Below are 21,687 nucleotides of genomic sequence, written 5' to 3' on the forward strand. Positions count from 1 at the left end.
TTCTATGAACAAAAGGTGTTCTTTCACAAAAAAAAAAAAAAAATAAAAGAAGAAGTTTAAAAAGAATAGGAAATAACATGAATATTCAAACTCCTTATGTCTGTTTATCGCATAATTAAAAAAGGACAAAAAGGGGTATGAAACCAATATTCTCCTTATCACATATTTACTCCAGTCCTAAACCCTGAACCGTAAAGCCTGAACCGTAAAGCCTGAACCGTAAAGCCTGAACCGTAAAGCCTGAACCGTGAATCCTGAACCCTAAACCCTAAACACTGAACCTTAAACCATAAACCCGGAACCCAAATTTGGAACACGTTCCATTGGAACCTGCTCCGAAGGAATACTTTCCATAGGAACATCTTCCATAAGAACCTCTTCCTTAGAAACCTGTTCTTCTTCCATTAATTCGGATCCCATGAACTCACGAACTAAAAGTTCCATAAAATGCTTCTGGTTCAATTGTGTGTCCCCTTTTTGACATTCATCCAACACTTCAAAATGAATTTCAATAATCGTGCGACGATTGACGCGACTAGAACGTTTCATTCTCTTTGGAGCAGAACGAGGTTTTCGTTCCTTCACCAATCGATATTCATGTGAACTATCTTGCTGCACATGATCGAGGACTTGTTCCTGTACTGATGAACCAGGAATTTCAGCAGGAGATCTTCTGAAACGTGGTCCTCCTTTACCAAGAGGACCAAAATACTACAAAAAAAAAAAAAAAAAAAAAAAAAAATGAGAGGATATTTTTGCTAAGAAGATTGTGAAATGTTCTTTTTAAACATTTTTTTTTTTTTTCCTTTTAACCATTAAAAAAAATTTTTTTTTCCTTTTAACCATTAAAAAAATTTTTTTTTTTTCCTTTTAACCATGAAAAAAAATTTTCTTTCCTTTTAACCATTAAAAAAATTTTTTTTCCTTTTAACCATTAATTTTGTCCATTAAAATTTTTTTTTTTTTTTTAACCATTAAAAAAATTTTTTTTCCTTTTAACCATTAATTTTGTCCATTAAAATTTTTTTTTTTCATTAATTTTTTTTTTTTTTTCATTAATTTTTTTTTTTCTTTTTTATCTTACCTTCCAAAGGTAATAAGCCATAGCAGAAAGGCCAATGGAGACAGGAGCCAAAGGAACAAAAGGGGTAAGGAGATCCGTAAGAAGGATGGGACAGACTGTATTCTCTAATGTTTGTTGCATATGGTCTTTCTTCTGTTTGTCTTGGAAGATTGTTTCCACGTTGGTCTTTACACTGTCAATGCCAATTTTGCAATCATCATAACCTTGGTTTTGTGTGCACACAAAACAATCATTAGTACTACCACTCTTTTTGCATTTAGATGTTTCTTCCATAATGTCACCACTTTTACCAAAAGCATGTTTTATGCCCTTATCTATGTCACAAAGAGGATGTACCCAACTATATCCTTTTTTCTTCTCGTTTGCCAAGTCTTTTAATTGTTTTGCATATTCTTTAAGAAATAAACAACCCATCGTTTGTCCAAAGGATGGGCCATTAAACTGGCCCTTCTTTTGGTTATAAATGTGCTTTAATCCTGAAGCAAAAAGCAAACAAGCTGCTTTATTTGTTTGCCTTTCTTTAGTGCCTAAAGTATTCCAATTGTTGTTGTTTTCGTTGCAGTATTTGGCAACCTTCGTCTGATTTTTAGACTGCGTCATATATCCTAGAAGTTCTTTTAATTCCGTCTCGATTTCAGTCTTCATGTCATACTAAACATAGAACAAAAAAAGAGAAAGAAGAGAAAAAAATATATATGTATATGTATACACATATGTATACACATATGTGTATACATATATATATACATATATACATATATACATATATACATATATACATATATACATATATACATATATACATATATACATATACATATAAATATATATGTTGTCGATGTTATGGATATTGGTTCGCTTACCCAAGTCACTGTTCCATTTTGGCTTGTTTTTTTACTATTAATCTTTCCCCATTTCTTTGCTGCGCATTGGAGTTGAGTACAGAAAGAAGATTTCATGTCAGTGATTTCGTCTAAAGTTTGTTTCATGGTGGTGTTAATGGAGTTGGGGGTGGATTTGTCTTCGTTGAGGAGAACGTCCATTTGAGTTTGGACTTCTTTTTTGTTGTCGTTAGAACTGCAATTTCCGTTTTGTGTTGTATTAATCAAAGTGCTGTCAACACTTAGTTCGCAATCCTTAAATTCTGAGTTTGGTACCCTTTTACATTCAAAACAACCATGGTTATTAGCACTATTCTGACAAGAATATTTAGTTTTTTCATGCCAATCATGAAACATTTGTTTTATTTTGTCCTCACCAATGGGACATTTCTCTTTCGAAGCGTTAATTATTTGATCAGCGTACATGTTAAGTGCAATACAACCCACTGCTCGATCGAGCAGTGGGTTGCCACTACCACCACTACCACTAGAAATGTTTTTAATGTAGTCTAAACCTGCTGTGATATGGTTACATGCTTTTCTTTCAACACTATCATCATTACCATCACCGAACTGTTGGCATGTAGTATTATTTTTGTCCTTTCCATTCTGATCTATTTGTTGGAACATCTTCTGGAGTCCGTCTCTGACGCCCTCCTTCCAGAAGTCACACTGTAAAAAAAAAAAAAAGAAAAGGTTATATATATGTAGATCGTGGTAGGTTGGTTGTGTGGTATCCGGTTTCTCTGCCATCCGGTTGTTGTCGTATCCGGCCCCTGTCTGCAAGGAGTTTTTCCTCTCCCCCTTACTCAACTCAAGCTAACCCCGGAACCTTATTCCAATACCCCAACATCCTTATTCTAATACCCCTAAAACATTATTCTAACACCATTACAACATCATTCCAACACCACAACAACATCATTCCAACACCACAAACAACATCATTCCAACACCACAACAACATCATTCCAACACCCCAAACAACATCATTCCAACACCACAACAACATCATTCCAACACCACAACAACATCATTCCAACACCACAACAACATCATTCCAACACCACAACAACATCATTACAACACCACAACAACATCATTACAACACCACAACAACATCATTACAACACCACAACAACATCATTACAACACCACAACAACATCATTACAACACCCCAACAACATCATTCCAGCACCCGTCCGAACCGTATTCCAACATCCTTAGAACCTTTATTCTAACACCATTACAACCTTATTCTAACACCCCAAAAAACATCATTCCAACACCCCAACAACTATATTGTAGCACCCCAACAACCTTATTCTAGTACCCCTAGAACGTTATTCTGACACCCTCACACCTCCCCCCTAAACCCGGAATCTGACTTCTAACATCCCTACAACCTTATACCTAAACCCGGAATCAAAGTTCTAACACCCTGATACCTTCGTCCTAAGCGCGGAATCTAAGTCCTAACACCCTGACACCTTATACCTAAACCCGGAATCAAAGTTCTAACACCCTGATACCTTCGTCCTAAGCGCGGAATCTAAGTCCTAACACCCTGACACCTTCGTCCTAAACGCGGAATCTAAGTACTAACACCCTGACACCTTTGTCCTAAACCCGGAATCTAAGTTCTAACACCCTGACACCTCCCTCCTAAACCCGGAATCTAAGTTCTTACACCCTGACACCTTTGTCCTAAACCCGGAATGTGACTTCTAACACCGTGAAACCTTTGTCCTAAACCCGTAATCTATGTTCTTACACCCTGACACCTCTGTCCTAAAACCGGAATCTAAGTTCTAACACACTGACGCCTCCCTCCTAAACCCGGAATCTAAGTTCTAACACCCTAACACCTTTCTCCTAAACCCGGAATCTAAGTCCTAACACCCTGACACCTTTGTCCTAAACCCGGAATATAAGTTCTAACACCCCAACAACCTTCCTCCTAAACCCGAAATCTGATTTCTAACACCCCTAAGACCTTACTCCTAAAACCGGAATCTAAGTTCTAACACCCTGACACATTCTTCCTAAACCCGGAATCTAAGTTCTAACACCCTGACACATTCTTCCTAAACCCGGAATCTAAGTTCTAAAACCATGACACCTTATTCCTAAACCCGGTATCTAAGTTCTAACACCCTGACACCTTTGTCTTAAACCCGGAATCTAAGTTCTTACACCCTGACACCTTTGTCCTAAACCTGGAATTTGACATCGAACAACCTAAAACCTTCCTCCTAAACCCGGAATCTGACTTCTAAGACCCTGACACCTTCCTCCTAAACGCGGTATCTACGTTCTAACACCCTGACACTTCCCTCCTGAACCCGGAATCTGACTCCTAAACGCGGAATCTGAATTATAGCACCCCCGCAACCTTACTCCTACACCCTACAACCTTACTCCTATACCCTGCAACCTTATTACAACACCCATACAACCTTCCTCCTAAACCCGGAATCTGAATTTTTTTCTGTTTTTTCTTCTTTCAGTTCCTTCCTACCCCCTAAGTGTTGTACTGTGGTGGTAGGTTGGATGTGGTAGTAATACTTACCCAAGTCTGCTTTTTCGTACGACTATTCCCTGCTTTGCTTTGGAACCACTTGGGTGCGGCACATTTGAGTTGTTGACATAAAGACTCTGTTCTGTTTACTTCCTCCATGGTGGTAGTTGCTTCCTTCTCCATTTTAGACTCTACTGTTTTTAATTTACCGGTTATATTCTCGTGGATGACATTTGTGGTAATTGTGCAAGTGTCCAATTTGTCTTCCCATTTACATTCAATGCACGGACCACTACTGGCCGTGCATGGTCCATTAGGAATTTGACCCCATGAGCCAAAAGCTTTTTTTATTCCTGATTCGATAAGACATTTCGATTGACCCTTCATTTTTTTTGCATACTCCTTAAGAAGGATACAACCCACTGTTTGTCTCAACGATGGGTGCTTATCCAAGATGTTGTTTCCATTCTTGGGCAAAGTCGCCGAAATAGTTTTTAGTTGGTTGAAACCTAATGTAAGATATTGGCATGCCTTCCTTTCAGGGGTGGTGGGATCTCTATCATCATCCATCTTATTACATCCTCCGTTTATGCTTGTGCCATTTGCCTTCGTCATTGCTAGCGCCAATTCATCCCACAATTTCTTCACATCTGTCGTCCAAAATGTGTCCTGTATAAGGTGGTGGTATAATATATACGTATACATACGTACATCTATACATGTGTATATATGTATACGTACATATATATGTATATGTACATATATGCATGTTTGTCCTTCCTTGCGTACCTTACTAGCAGATAAGTTTACTCGAGATGCTAAACATTGGAGACGATTACAGAGGGGTACCCCCTCGGGTTGGTCTGTTTTAAGTACTTCCTTGAGGGTGGAATCGACTTCGGTCTTTTCGTCTTCGAGTATTTCATTCAATTTTTCTTTAACCTTGACACTGTCAGCGGCAATGGTGCAACTGTCAAGTTTGTTATAGTCTTCGTCGGTCCATTGACAAACAATGCAGGGTTTATCATTCTTGCAATGTTCGTTTTTAATTGTCTCTGCTACGCTAAAAGCTTTTGTTATGCCTGGTTGTATGTCGCAAATTTTGCTGTCTTCTTTCATTCTTTGAACGATGGCCTTTAACATTAAACAGGAAGCGAATTGTTTAAACTCTTGTTTATCATAGGGGTTTTTATTCTTTTCAGGTTGCCCCGTCTCCGTGCTATATTCATGCTGAATTTTGGATATATGTTGCAGCCCTGCTGCAACGAGCTTACAAGCAGCTTGATTAGCTTCTTTTGCAGCGCCGTCCTCCCAGCCGGCGCCGCTGCCGTTGCAATACGTGGCAGCGGTGGCCTGCTCTGTTATGTCTTGCATGTCTTCCAGGAGTGCTTTTAACTCTGTTTCAAAGTCTCTCTGCATGTCATCCTAAACATAAAACGGGAGTTATATATATACATATATATATACATACATATATACATATGTACATATATACATATATACACATATATACATATATACATATATACATACATCTATGCATTTATGTATAAATATATATGTAGTTGTCTACCGCCCTTACCCAAGATGCTGGTGTTCCATTTATGGTTCCTTTATTCCTTTCTCCCCATTTTCCTGCTACACATTTAAGTTGTGTACATAAGGTGCCACTCTCGGTACATGGTTTACCTGAAATGGGAAGGAAAGCAATGATGATGAATGGTTTATTGGAAGAAGATGGTAATGGTGGTGATGGTGTTGATATTAGACTGGTTTGATGGCGATGATGATGATGGTGATGATGTGAAGTGGTAGTTCTGGAATTGTGAAGTAGGATTGTGGTTGTGGTTGTGTTGGCGGTGTCTACTTACATATGTCCTTCACAGCTTGATCCTGAATTTTTTCCATTTCTGCCTTTCCGTCCTTGTCGAGCACTTCATCTACTTTGTCTTTTAACATCGTTACTTTCAATGTGCTGCTATTTTCTCTAATGTGGCAACTTCTATATTCGTTGAACCTCTCACACGTAAAACATTTATTTGCATCACTGCAACCGTTACTTGCATTCTTAATATTACCACTCTTATTAAAAGCTTCCGTTATCCCCTTCTCTACACTCCTCTCCTCTTTACATGGAAGTTTTTCCTTCATTTTATCTGCAATGGCATTTAATAGAACACATTGCATCGTTCTTTGGAACGATGCATCAACGTCGACACCGTTAGTGCCGCCGTTGTCCTTGATGTCGTAGAGGTTTTTTAATCCTGCTGCTATAAGGAGGCAAGCCTCCTTATCAGCTTCTCTTCCATTCTGCCCTTGGAGACCGTTGCAGTAAGTTTCAACATCCTTCTTCGTAGTAGTTGTGGCACTGCCGAGGGCAGTGCCCAGTTTAGGGATTTCCTCCCCAACTTTCTTCCACATTTCATTCTACAATTAAGGAATATATGTATATATATGTATATACATGTGTATATACACACATGTATATATCTGTACATGTATATGTATATATGTGCATATACGTAACTGTCATTACTTACCCATTGACGTTTTTTGCCACCACCGTTACCTTCGTTCATCCATCGGGCTGTGACACATTTTACGCGATCACATAATGGCATGTCATTTATTTTAGTCTGCATTTCCTTTATTTTGGTGGTGTCCTCCTGCACAATTTTTTCCACTTTCTCCGTTACATTTTTCTCCTCGCCATTATCTTTCGTTTTAACTCCGCAACTCTTAAAGTTGTCTTCATTCCATTTGCATGGAATGTCAGTACCATTCTGACCACCCCTCCCAGCTGTGTCAAATGCCCTTTGTATACCATCATCAATAAGACAAGTCGACCTCTTTTTCATCTCCTTTGCATAAGCATGAAGTAAGGAACAACCCATCGCTTGTTTCAACGACGGGTTGTTCTTCCAGATGTCGGCGCCTGCCGGCGCCGACAGCGTCGTCGTCGTCTTGTACAGTTCTTTAAAGCCGGCATGCAAAAAATTGCATGCTGTCTTTTCAGATGGAGTTGCTGGTCTCAAGGTTCCATTATCATTCACTTGACCACAATCTCCATCTGCATTGCCATTTGCCTTGGCCATTTCTGTGGACAGTTCTGTCCACAGCTTTGCCACGGCGCTATCATTCCCTTCCCAAAAGTTATTCTGTAAGTGAAGAAATATATATATATATATATATTTATATATGTAAGTATATATACGTATATACATATATATATGTAAGTATATATATATATGTACATATATGTATATGTATGTACATATACATAGATATATGTGTACACCTATACATGTGTGTCTACATGCGTATGTACGTATGTATGTATGTATGTGTACATCTATACATCTATGTATATGTATACAGGTATACGTATACATGTATTTGTATATACATACATATATGTACATATATGTATATGAAAGTATATATATATATACGTTTCTTTGTCTGTATGTATATATGTATACATGTGTATACATGTGTATGTATACATATATGTATATATGCATATGTATATATGTATATATGTAACTGTCATTCCTTACTACACAATTAGACTGCGTGTGTGCCCACTTACCTGTCCACTTCCGTGTCCCTTGTTGTTCTCATACCACTTCGATGCACATTTTATACGTTCACATAAGGAATTGTTCTCATTGAAGTCAGCCAAGGTTTTTTCTATTTGGGGGTACTGCGTTCGTTTGTTGTTCTCGAGCATCGATTTCACTTTGGTCTTTACATTCTCATTGTCAATTTGGCAAGTGCCATAATTAACGTCGTCTTCCAATTTGCATTCAACGCAAGGTCCACCATTCCTGCAATGTCCTCCATTTTTATTATTTTCATTCCACAAATCAAAAGCTTTGCTTAAACCACTTTCTATGTCACAATATCCTTTGTTTTCTGCTTTTTCTTTTAATTTTTTAGCATATTCTTTTAATAAAAGACATCGTATAATTTGTTCAGACAATCTGTCACCAGCTTTCCCAATTTTATTTTGGTAAATATGCTCTAATTTAGCTGTAATTTGTTTGCATGCTGCTTTGTTTGCACTATGTAGGGTATTGTCCTTGTCGCAATTAGCACCTTGGGTGCCACCATTAATAGCAGCCGCCGAATTAAAGAGATAGCTCAATTCGCCATTGACATAGTTGTTCCAGAAATTATCCTACATAGGAAACGGAAAGTATATATATATATATATATATATACATATACACATATACACATACACATATACACATATACATATACACATACACATATATGTACTTATGTGTATACATATATGTACAGTCTTTTGCCCCTGCTTAGGGTGTTGCCGCTTACCTCCGATTGTCCCTTGTTATTCAATTTCCAATATTGCTTTGCACATTGCAAGCGCTGGCAAAATGTTTTTTTGCTGTTGTCCTTCATGCACTCCTGAGCTGTAAAAGAAGAAAAAGGGGAAGTTCATGGGATGATGACGCGGTATAAAATGTTGGATTAGTGAATGATGTGGTATTGGATGGGAAGTGAATGATGTGGTATTGGATGGGAAGTGAATGATGTGGTATTGGATGTTGGATTGGTGAATGAAACGGCAACATGCAGGAGGAGGAACTGCTGAATTCCTATTTTCCCCTTACCCTGTACTTTCTGGGATGCATTCGTTAAATTCTCTATTGCCTTATCCACTTTGAAAGTACCCGCCTCCATTGCTGATTCCAATGCTTTCCGCAAGTCTTTCTCCGTTAATTTGTATTTACCATCTACATCTGCTAGTAGATCTGCCACGGATACATCACCAGGGTTCTTCTGCGTACTGTCGTCTTTTAGTCCTGAGAATTTCGTTATAACTTCTTTATTCTCATTTAAATATTTCTTCTTTGTTGCCTCTCCATCCCCTCCCCGCGCCCTCTTCCCCTGATTACAGACAATTTCCCACCTCCCCCACTCATTCCCCAACTTCCATTCCCCCTGGTATGGCCCCCCCTCGTCCCTTTTCTTCTGTGTCCACTCTCTGATTGTATTTCCCAGAACTGCTTTGCCGACCATTAAGTCGGCAGTGGTAATTTCTTTACACACATCCAACTGGTTTGAGAGGTCCCGTGTCCCCCCCTTCCCCTTTAGATGCCTCCTTATCTTCTCCTCAAATGCCCCCTCGACCTTCTTTATGGCCTCCCCCATGTGGCAATGATCACCGTATATTGTGGACAGTGCTACTGCCCCCACGACGCAACGTGCGTAGGCTTCAGCATTAGAGAGGTGTTCAATTTTTGCTTGCGAATCCGTGGTGCCATGTAGCCTTGTCCTCTGCGTCTCCACTCCACTTATGAAATATTTTATTTCGGCTATAGCTGTACATAACACTTGCATATAGTGCAGCTCCCAACCTCCCTTCCCCCATTTTACATCATTCCCACAGAAGTTCCCTATTTCCGTTGATTCCTGCCTTATTAAACGTTCGCCCAATTCCTTGAATTTCTTGTCCAAGTCGTCCTTCAAAGTGGCCTGCAAAAGAAGGGAAAAAAAAATAATAATTATATGTCCAATTCGAACTATCCTCATATTCAAATAATTATAATTGCCTAATATTTCATCCATTTATATTCCCCACATTTCTATATTCTTTCTCTTTTTTTCCTCCTTTCTTATGATTTCCCTCCCCTTTCCGGTTTCCCTTATCTGGTAGGACAGCGTTTCCAGTTGCCCCCACTATATAATTTCCCTGGCTTCAGGTTAGTGTGCAGTATCCGGTATCTCTGCCATGAGGTTGGTGCGCATTATCCGGTTTCTTTGCCATCCGGTTAGTGCACAATATTCGGTTTGTCCTTCTGTCTGCAATGAGTTTTTTTCCTTCAGAGACAATGCCTGCGGCATAAATCGAGGAATTCCTGTAGTATCCCGTCCCTGTCTGCGAGGAGTTTTTCTTTTCCCCCCTTACTTAACTAAAGCCAACCCTGAAACCTTATTCTAATACCACTAAAACCTTATTCTAATACCCCAACAACCTTATTCTAATACCCCTACAAGCTTATTCTAACACCCCTATAACCTTTATTCCAACACCCCTATAACCTTTATTCCAACACCCCTAAGGCATTACTCCTAACACCCCTACAACCTTATTCTAACACCCCTACTACCTTATTCTGGCACCTCTACAACCATATTCTAAGCTCTAATACCTTATTCCTATACCCCTAAAACCTCATTCCAATACAGGTACAACCTTTATTCTAACACCCCCGAAACCTTATTCTAACACCCCAACAACCATATTATAACACCCCTAAAACCTTATTCCAACACCCCTAAAACCTTATTCCAACACCCCTAAAACCTTATTCTGACACCCCAAAAACCTTATTCCAATACCCCTAGGACCTCATTCTGATTCCCCCGCAAACTTCTTCCTAAACGCGGAATCTGACTTCTAACAGCCCCAAAACCTCCACATCATCCTCCACCCCGCACCTTCCCTCTTTTTTTTTTTTTTTTTCTCTTAAATTTTTTCTTTTTTGGCATTCTTGCGTAAAGTTGCCCCCAATAGGTGTTATATCTTGTTCTCGTAAAAAAGTGTATGGGACATCCGCGCGCGAGCGACCCCCCTCGCGCGGACTGTATAATACGGTTCCCGCGGAAAAAAGTTTGGAAGAGCGCTAAACATTCATAATTAGAACTTTAAAAAAAAAAAAAAAAAGATTCTTTCTTGCACATTTTATTCTCATTTTGTTTGCAAAAATTTTTTCTTCTTTTTTGGTGAAAGGACACCCTTTGTTTATAGAAAAAAAAAAAAAAAAAAAGAACATTCTTCTTTTTTTTTTTTTAAGAACACACATTCTTTTCTTTTTTTTTTTTTTTCCTTTTTATTTGTTCTTGAAAAAAAAAAGAAAAAAAAAGATTCATCCCCTAAAACATCTAAATACCAGACCATATATTGTTGTCCTTACACCCTAAAATTATAACTTGCATTATGTAATCCCGTAACCTAAATATGCGAAATCTTACACATATACACCGTAAAATATTATATCCCGCAACCTAAATGCGAAATCTTAAACATACACCGTAAAATATTAAATCCCGCAACCTAAATACGAAATCTTACACATATACACCGCAAAATATTACATCCCGCAACCTAAATACGAAATCCTACACATGTACACCGTAAAATATTATAAATCCCGCAACCTAAAAATGCGAAATCTTACACATATACACCGTAAAATATTATAAATCCCGCAACCGAAAAATACGAAATCTTACACATATACACCTTAAAATATTATAAATCCCGCAACCTAAATACGAAATCTTACACATGCACACCGTAAAATATTATAAATCCCGCAACCTAAAAATGCGAAATCTTACACATATACACCTGTAAAATATTAAATCCCGCAACCTAAATATAAAATCCTACACATATACACCATAAAATATTAAACCCCACAACCGAAATACGAAATCTTACACATATATACCGTAAAATATTATAAATCCCGCAACCTAAATACGAAATCCTACACATGTACACCGTAAAATATTAAATCCCCCAACCTAAATACGAAATCTTACACATGTACACCGCAAAATATTATATCCCGCAACCTGAAAATGCGAAATCTTACACATGTACACCGTAAAATATTATAAATCCCGCAACATAAAAATGCCAAATCTTACACATACACACCGTAAAATAATATAAATCCCACAACCTAAAAATGCAAAATCTTACACATATACACCGTAAAATATTATAAATCCCGCAACCGAAAAATACGAAATCTTACACATATACTCCGTAAAAATATTATATCCCGCAACCTGAAAATGCGAAATCTTACACATGTACACCGTAAAATATTATAAATCCCGCAACATAAAAATGCCAAATCTTACACATACACACCGTAAAATAATATAAATCCCACAACCTAAAAATGCGAAATCTTACACATGTACACCGTAAAATATTATAAATCCCGCAACCTAAATACGAAATCTTACATGCACCCCTAAAAATTCGAAATCTTACATACAGCTCTAATGTTTCCAATACTACATACACCTTAAATGCAGAACCCTAAACCCAGAACCTGGAATCCTAAACCCTAAACCCTGAACCCTAAACCCAAACCCTGAACCCTAAACCCTAAACCCTAAACTCTAAACCCTATACCCTGAACCCTAAACCGTAAACCCTGAACCATAAACCCTGAACCCTAAACCCTAAACCCTAAACCCTAAACCCTGAACCCTGAACCCGAAACCCTGAACCCGAAACCCTGAACCCGAAACCCTGAACCCGAAACCCTATTCCTATACCTTGAATCCTTACATCTTATACCAAAAAACCTTACTCCTACAATCTGAAGTCTTATTCTTATACCCTGAAACCGTACTGTTATACACCTGAAATCTTACTCCTGTACCCCTAAAACCTTAATCCTATACCCTAAAACCGTACTCATATACCCTAAAACCTTACTCCTATACCCTAAAACCTTACTTCCTTTCTCTACTTTGTTCTTATTTCACATTCTTTCTTTTCATCAATTTTCATTATACATATATGCACCTACCGTAATTTGCTTGGCCCTCGATGCGGAATCCGCCCCCGTACCCGCAGGTGCCACATTGGCATGCTGCTCGAACCACTTCTGTAACAATCCACCGTCACCTTCTGTTGATGCTGTTGTCATTGTGTGTCTTCTTCGTCTTCTACAGGGATATTATAAATTCAAAAAAAATATATTTTTTAATTTAAATTAAGTCTCATCTCCCACCCTTAAATCATCCCTTCTGCGCTCTCTTTTCCATTAGGCTACACTTCCCCCCTCCTAATAGAATGAAAAAGAAGAAGGAAGGAAGGTTTTTAAGGTTGGAAGAAAAAAAGAATGAAAGTTTAAAGGAAGAAGAAGAAGTTTTAAAGGGTGAAAAGGAAGAAAGGTTCCTTAAAGGAGGAAAAAGATTGAAGGTTCTTTAAGGGAGAAAAGAAAGAAGGTTATGAAAGGGAGAAAGAAGAAAGAAGTTTTAAAGTGAAGGAAAGAAGGTTTCTTAAGGGAAGGAAAGAAGGTTTAATGTATAAAACAGAAAGAATGTTTAAGAAGGAGGAAAAAGTAAACGAAGGTTTAAAGAGAAAAAAAAGAAGAAAGAAGTTTTTAAAGGAGAAAGAAAAGAAGGTTTAAAGAGGGAAAAAAAAGGAAAGAAAAAGAAATATTGAATATAAAGAACAGAAGGTTTAAGGGAGAAAAGAAGGAATGTTTTAGGAGGCAAAAGAAGTAAGAGGAACTTTTAAAGGAAAAAAAAAAAAGGAAGGTTTCCTAAGGGGGAAAAGAAAAGTGAAAGTTTTAAGGTGGAAAATGGAAAGAAGGTTTAAAGGAGGAAAAGTAGAAGGATGTTTTAAGAGGGGGAAGAAAGAATGTTTCAAGTAGGAAAAGAAAGAATATTTAAGGAGGAAAAAGAAAATAAGTTTTTCAAAGCGGAGAAAGGAAAAGAAGTTTTTAGAAGGAGGAAAAAGAAGGTTTTCAAGGGGGGAATGATAAAGAAGGTTTTTTCCTCGGTTATTAGAACAATAGTGTGGCCTGGTATTTTAACGTCCTTAAGGGACGGAAGAAGAAGTTAAAAATTTTTTTTTTTTTTTCCTTTGAGAAAAGGAAGAAGGAAGGTTCTTAAAGAGGAAAAGGGAAGAAGAAGGACGTTTTAAAGGACCAAGGAAAAGAAGATTTCTTTAAGGAGGAAGAAGAAGAAGGTTTCTTAAACGGGGAAAGAATGTAAGAAGTAAGAAAGGTTCTTTTTCCTCGGTTATTAGAACAATAGTGTGGCCTGATTGTTTTAACATTCTTAAGGGAGAGGGAAAGGAAGGTGACGTTCCTCTTTTTTTTTTATTTCTTTCATAGAGGAGAACGTGAGGAAAAGAGAAGGTTTTCAAAGGGAAGGAAAAGAAGAAAGAAGGTTCTCATGGGAGGAAGAAGGAGGAATTTTTTACGTGGAAAGAATTTTTACGGGGAGGAAAAAGAAAGGAGGTTTAAAGGGAAGAGAAGGAAGGTTTAAAGATAAGAAAAATAAGGTTTAAAAGGGGGAAGAGAAAAAAGGTTAAAAGGGATAAAAAGGAAGGTTTCCTAAGGAAATGAAAAGAAGTTTTTAAAGGGAAAGAAGGAAGGTTCTTTCCTCAGTTATTAGAACAATAATATGGCCTCGTACATTACTCTTTAAAGGAAGGAAAGAAGGTTTAATGGTGAAAAGGAAGATGTTTTAATGGGGAAAAGAAAGAAGGTTTAGTGGAAAGGAAAAGAAGGTTTAGGGGGAAGGAATGAAGGTTCAGGGGACAGGGAAAGGGGGAAAAAAAAAGAAGGTTTAAAGACAAGTGCAAGAAGGTTCTGAACGGGAGGAAAGAAAGAAGGTTTTAGAGGGAAGGAAGAGAAAGTTTTCGAAGGGGAAAATGAAAGAATCTTTATGGGGAGGAAAAGTAAGGAATGTTTTTAAAGGGGGAAAAAGCAAGTAACGTTCCTTAAGGGGGAAAAAGGAAAGAAGGTTTCTTCAGGGTTTTAGGGTTCAAGCTTTAGGGTTCAGGTTTAGGGTTCAAGCTTTAGGGTTCAGGTTTAGGGTTCAGGTTTAGGGTTTAGGCTTCAGGCTTAAGGGTTTAGGGTTCAGGGTTTAGGGTTTAAGCGTTTAGGGTTCAGGGTTCAGGGTTTAGGGTTCAGGGTTTAGGGTTCAGGGTTTAGGGTTCAGGGTTTAGGGTTCAGGGTTTAGGGTTCAGGGTTTAGGGTTCAGGGTTTAGGGTTCAGGGTTTAGGGTTCAGGGTTTAGGGTTCAGGGTTTAGGGTTCAGGGTTTAGGGTTCAGGGTTTAGGGTTCAGGGTTTAGGGTTCAGGGTTTAGGGTTCAGGGTTTAGGGTTCAGGGTTTAGGGTTCAGGGTTTAGGGTTCAGGGTTTAGGGTTCAGGGTTTAGGGTTCAGGGTTTAGGGTTCAGGGTTTAGGGTTCAGGGTTTAGGGTTCAGGGTTTAGGGTTCAGGGTTTAGGGTTCAGGGTTTAGGGTTCAGGGTTTAGGGTTCAGGGTTTAGGGTTCAGGGTTTAGGGTTCAGGGTTTAGGGTTCAGTTACTTAGGAAGGAAGGGAATGTAGGAGGCGTGAAAGAATTAGTGCAAGAAAGGAAGATGTCTTAAGGGGAAGGGATTTTAAGTGGGATAGTTTTTATGTTTTTTGGTTTAAGGGGATGATCATTCACTTTAGGGATGCTTCGAACCATGGGGACGTTGATGTGAGCGTTCTGTGCGGGGTACAGGTGCCTCCAGTATATATATGCTTCCCCGTCTCCCTCCCGCCTGTACAATATTCCTAATTTTATTTGATACTTACAGCTAGCTGCTGCATTCATAAAAAAGTATGTTCAACCGCTCTGCACCTTCTAATGACCCCCCCCTCCCATTTTGTTCTTTATTTTGCCTTAAATGTTGCTCCAAGACGGTTTATGCCTAACACAGTAAGTAAAAAGTCCAACTGCACAGTCGTCCTCCTAGAACGCATTACCCATCACTTCCTCATTCCGAAAAATCTGAAAATTAAGCGCGTTGGTTGAAATTGCAATTATGTTTCCTTAAATTACATCGTTCCAAGGTTAAAAAGAAAAGACGCAAAATGGCGCACAATTAATGAAGCACACCTTATGCTTTAGAATAGCGCATGTAAAACACGAGCAAAAGTGTATATATCAAGAAAAAAAAAAAAAAAAAACTCCCCAAAATGAACAACATAAAACTAATAAGTTCGTACTACTATGACGAATTAAAGTGAGAAAAGAAATTCCATGCATATATGCTCGATGGAAACAAACAACTGCCATATGCAACTCCCTTCGCCTTGCTCTATCCACATACAGATTTGCGCGTGCCCCTGCACGCCTGTAAAGGTGACCATGCATATACTTACGTGCAGACAGTGTGCACACCACTCCCATTTACTGATCCTCCATTTAAGGGGCGGGTTAACGTCCTGATATTACGACCAGCAGAACCTCTCCCATTACGCGCGCACGGGTAAGCGAGGGGTTGCGATAAACCCCACATATACATATATACCATACAACCTCTACAATCATATTTAAAATCAATTCCTCAGAAATGTAAAAAAATAAGGAAACGCAGCTGAAAAGGGAAGAAATGAGGCTAAAAAAAAAAAAAAAAAAAAAAAAAAAAAAAAAAAAACTAACGACCCAGGGTTGCTGCATGGGGATTATTCAAAGAAGGAACAAATTGCGGGTACTTAGGGCCTGTAAAAGGAAGGAAAAAAGGAGAAATAAAAAAATGAATGTGCCACATGAGGTGTGTACATAATGATATGGGATGGGATAACAAAGAAGGAACACACACCGACGGGAGTAGAAAATGGTATGTACGTGTAAAACTCCAGCAGCTACACTTCTCTGTTCAACACTGAACACAAAGAAATTTATGCTTCCAGTGAGGGGAAAAAAAAAAAAAAAAAAAAAAACTAAATAGCGCTCCACCAACTGGACACGCCTATGCAAACGCACAAGAAACGATGCAGCCGCTTTTACATAAAGGAGTTATAACGAGCTTCCGTTGCGAAAAATGAACCCATAGATATTTCCACATGCACACCCTACATGCATGCGCCCATAATTAAGTATCCTAAATAATTGCCACTCCTTTCAGATACTTACAAATTTTTGCAAGGAATTCTTTTAAAGACATCATCATGTGTTGGGACCTGTCCTCAATTAGGCACGCGAAAAATCTATGCAGGGGGGGAGGGGGGGAGAGAGTAAAGCACACAACAAACATGCGATGAGGAAGCATCTGCCTGAACTAATATAGAAATGTCAAATGACCAATTACGTCATACACATATGGATACAATATACGCTTCCACGACGCGCTTGTCCGTGGTAAGCTCCGCTGCGATGCTTACTTATATTCCAGGGGGTCCCCTTGCTTTACAACTAACAACCTCATGTAGGACGGAGTTCTTATCTTCCTCAAGGCGTTAATTATGTTCAGGATTTGCACACCACTGGGACTTCCGCTCGTTCCTACAGGGGGGGGAGAGAAGGCAAAATAAAAAAAATCGTACGAATTAGCAAAATTACCTCAACAAACTGTGTAGGCGCATCCCATCCTACATGCTCATCAAATGTTTGGCCTCCTCAATTACCTAAATGATTTTCTGCGTATTCCGAATTTAACTGATCCAGCGACTGGACTCCAAAGACTTCGTATATCCACTGCGGGCTGATGCTTCTGCAAGGGGAGGGAAAAGAGTGGGAGCAAAAGGAGGTGTTACAGGGTACACACAAAAAAAAGGACGGGAACAAAAATGTGGCTACCCTGGCGATGCTGCTAATAGTGCAGGGTAATAGCATGCAGAAGGAAACATATGTGATGGACTAGGAAAACACCTAACATACCGGCCAATCCACATAATGATATTTTCCCCATCCTCAACAATGTAGCAACCGTCCTGAGTCATATTTTCGCACGTCAAACTGATTGTATCCGGAAACATCATGGCATTGTTGTCATCATAATTGCCGTGATGCTTCTCCAAGTTATGCAAAGAGAACATTCTGGGGTAAAAATAGGCTTCCACACAATCGACGGGGATATTCTGTACCCTAGACCAGTGATAGATTCGAAGATCGGGTGGCACATCCCCACTGTCCCTAAAGGCAATCGATTTGAGCATGCCTAAAACGTAGATGGATAATAATCTAGCCGTTTCCGAAAGGAGCAACTGGGAAGATAAAACCTGTGAACAAAGAGTCTGAATTAAATTTCTTCCATCTGCAATTTTTCCCTTCTTACAAATATCAATAGCTTGATGAGAAAGTAAAGACACAACAACTTGGGGGTTAATGGAATCCGTAATGGTCTTAATATTCTGCGTAACCGGTAGAGCATAAGTATGTAACCTTATTCTCCTTTCCCCATTCGAATTTGTGTACAACAAGGCAGATTGTACATAAACAACAGAATCCTGTACTACGTTTTCCTCCAAATCGACGACGATACTAAAATTTTGACTGGAGTGGCAATTTGGTAAGGCTAATAAGTCCACTCCCCTAAACTGGAAGTTTCCATACCAGTTGGTAATTTTCCATCCTCTACTTATCCTTATTCGCATTACTGATTCCCACGCAGTTTCCGTGGTCAAAGCGAATAGTAGTTCCTCCCTCAGTTTATCGCTATACTGATGCACATTAAACTGGGGGTAGTAATAAAGAGACCCCCCAGAATTCTTTACTAAGGGATAGATGGTTGCTAAGTCTAGGCTGTACAAAGGACAGGCAAACAAATCAACAGCTATCTGGTATTGCGTAATGCTCTGTGCCAATTCTGTATACGAATTATTAAAAGGAGTTAACATTTCTATTTCCCTCACTTTTGAATCCACCACATTATTGCTAGAACTACCAGATCCATAAAGGTTCTTGTAACTACTGCTCTTTTCCTTCGTTTCCCTATTCACGCTAACTGTTAAGTCTCCAATATTTGGTGCAGAAGATAGTACAAATACAAGTTTTCCGCCGACTTTTTTTAACACCATAATTGCTGCTTTCAACGCATTGCCCGCACAACAATCTGCCATTTTATTGTTCCTCCACATGGTTGGTAAATTATCCAACAAAGTATCTATCACATTTTGACACTCATGTACATTTACTAAAATATCTTCCGGCAAGGGGATGAAGATGTCCTGTATATCCGGCACGACCATCATTTGCGTTTGCTTCAAATTCGAATTCAGATTATAAAAATGCACAGTTGAATCGAAAGTCATTATTCCTATTAGTGTTCTCGGATCGAAAGGTTCCTTGTTATTCATATCGACGCCCCTGTTATCATTACCGCTTGCAGTTCTGTTCTTCGGTAGCAACTTCTTAATTGTGCTACATACCACATCGAGCAGACCGGAGTTCACTGATGTTACCGTCACATCGATGAGGAACAAATAAACAGGCGGCTGTGGAGGCCTTATCATGTAATCACTTGGCGCGATAAATTCCACACTCCCAGTACATAACTCTGGCCTCTGGAAAAGATCCTTCCTTTTTCCTTTCTCATCCAGAGGAGTGAAATAAAACTGAGGAGTGTCATTCACATGGTAACACATGTTGCAGTTCCATTTCTTCCCTCCTCCTTCGAATCTTACAAAGGGGTTAATATATGTCCTACATTTTTTACATCTTACAATTGTTGAGTTCCCAAAATTCACGGAAGCTAATTCTGGGTACCCATCTGGAATGGGTGCTAAAGGCTGTATTACAAACCCCAGCGGTACATATGCCTTCTGTTTTAGGGTTGTATTGGCTGGCATGTAACTTACCGAACTTTTAACAAAATGGGAGAAGGCATTAAATTGTAAAAATTCCTGATAAGAATCATTCATTATGGGCTGGACACTATTCACATGTCCACCTGTTGTGTTGTCATACCCTAGGACATTTCCTCCCGGCTTTAATGCGTTGTTATTATTCATTACTGGAACGAACTGACTCGCTACCCCTCTGTACTGACCTTGATTATTTATATACGAATTGGGGTTGCTTCCATCTCCGTATATATTATTACTTAAAGGAGGACCACCCATATTGCCCTTATTCATTCCGTACATTCCTGGTTGCATTGCTTGTGGTGGGCTGTAGTAATTTGGGGGGTAGGCCCCTTCATTTCCCTTCATATTTCCACTACCCCTGTTTACCATGTCTGCATTTGTACCGCTGCCATTATTGTAAAAGAAGGGGCTATTCATGGGCTTGTTTACGTTGCCGGGGTTGTTACCATAATTCCCTCCATTGCCACCATTATTATTGTTGTTACTGTTGTAGTGGTTTCCCCCTCCGCTATAACCATATGGCTGCATTTTATCTTCGAATGGTGGTGTAAAAGGGGGGGGGAGGGAGGGAAAAGTCAAGTAACTCTCGTCCTTTACAATTCCCTTTGCCTTACAAACAAATGGGCTCTTCCAACTTTCGCGTGGACACAGAGCGTCAGTGGAGGGGGGGAAAGACACAAGCAATGCAGGTCTTCATGCGAAAAATGGGGGTATGTGCAAAAGGAAAGGGCCCACAAGGGTAGGCGCATGCACGTTTATGCTTCTAACCAACCCAAGCGCCAAAATGGGATGTGCCCTTGGTCCGCTACGCACTTCCATTAACCAGTACAAACGGAGTGCATTCTCCCCAGTTGTACGCCCCGCGTGATCTTCCTGTATACATAAGCACACGCGCAGTAGTACAGTCTGCAAAAATATATGTTTTTCCTTTTCTCCCTCCTTCTTTCCTGATACCCCTATACTTTTCGCAAGTGCTTTACTATCTGCGTGTGGTGATCTGTGTTTAATTAGGTAATTATTGCTTTCCCTAACTGGTACGATGGTTATTATACTGTATTGTTTTATGTATATGCTCCTTTTCCTATTTTTGCTTTTTTTTTTCTCTCTTCCCCTGTGACAATTCCCTCTTCGCTTTCATTAAAGCGTTTTCGCGTACTCCGGTCAATGTATCATATATTAATATGCGTATTTAATTTTTATGAATATGCAAAAAAAAAAAAAAAAAAAAAAAAAAAAAAAAATTATATATATATATGAGTACTGCATACCCTCGCACCCTTGGCCAATTGTAAATACGCCTGTACCGATTACACGCATTGTATATTAGGAATATATATGTATGCGCAGAAGCATGTGCGCACTTATCAGACTTAGCTCCACCAATCCCTTTCAGTACATCATTGTGCATGTTAACATGTAACACAAATCTCACTTATGTTGACAGAGGAGGCAGGCGAAGAACTTCTCTTCCGCCAAGTGGATAAACACACATATGCAACTAACGCAGTATCCATTGACACGTTACCCCAACGCGCAAGGATGGACCGCATAATTCTTTTGACATGTACAAAATAATGTACATTACATGTTACATATTATATACTACATATTATGTACTGTATATTGTACACTTCACATGCGCAGCGTAAAAATGCCTTCACTTTTTCCGCATCAGTCTGTTGGCCGCATTTTTCTGCTGCACTTGGAGCATCACATATACTGCATGGCATAGGCATATATTAAATAAATTACATTATTTGTGAATGTATTGTGGGCGTCAAGATGGTCGTACTTCCTTTGTGCGAGGAAGGAGTGGCGAGGAAAAAATAAAAAGAATA

General features: G+C 39.0%; 2 protein-coding genes across 2 annotated transcripts; both read right to left on the bottom strand.

The window, feature by feature from the left end:
* Window positions 1-282: 282 nt before the first annotated feature.
* PKNH_1110200 (SICAvar, type I) lies at window positions 283-13,201 on the bottom strand (the record flags this gene model as incomplete). The annotated part of the gene is made up of 12 exons (XM_039114126.1): window positions 283-711; window positions 1,085-1,735; window positions 1,948-2,637; window positions 4,539-5,156; window positions 5,277-5,912; window positions 6,070-6,176; window positions 6,359-6,914; window positions 7,028-7,645; window positions 8,080-8,670; window positions 8,832-8,929; window positions 9,131-9,995; window positions 13,082-13,201. 12 exons carry the CDS (start codon window positions 13,199-13,201, stop codon window positions 283-285), a joined length of 5,979 nt encoding a protein of 1,992 aa, XP_038969746.1.
* Window positions 13,202-16,698: 3,497 nt separating this feature from the next.
* On the bottom strand, window positions 16,699-20,377 carry PKNH_1110300 (protein transport protein Sec24A, putative; the record flags this gene model as incomplete). The annotated part of the gene is made up of 5 exons (XM_002261243.2): window positions 16,699-16,763; window positions 17,178-17,251; window positions 17,426-17,546; window positions 17,669-17,754; window positions 17,922-20,377. 5 exons carry the CDS (start codon window positions 20,375-20,377, stop codon window positions 16,699-16,701), a joined length of 2,802 nt encoding a protein of 933 aa, XP_002261279.2.
* Between the last annotated feature and the right edge of the window lie 1,310 nt (window positions 20,378-21,687).

This window comes from Plasmodium knowlesi, assembly GCF_000006355.2.
Source record: "Plasmodium knowlesi strain H genome assembly, chromosome: 11".
Lineage (NCBI taxonomy): Eukaryota > Apicomplexa > Aconoidasida > Haemosporida > Plasmodiidae > Plasmodium > Plasmodium knowlesi.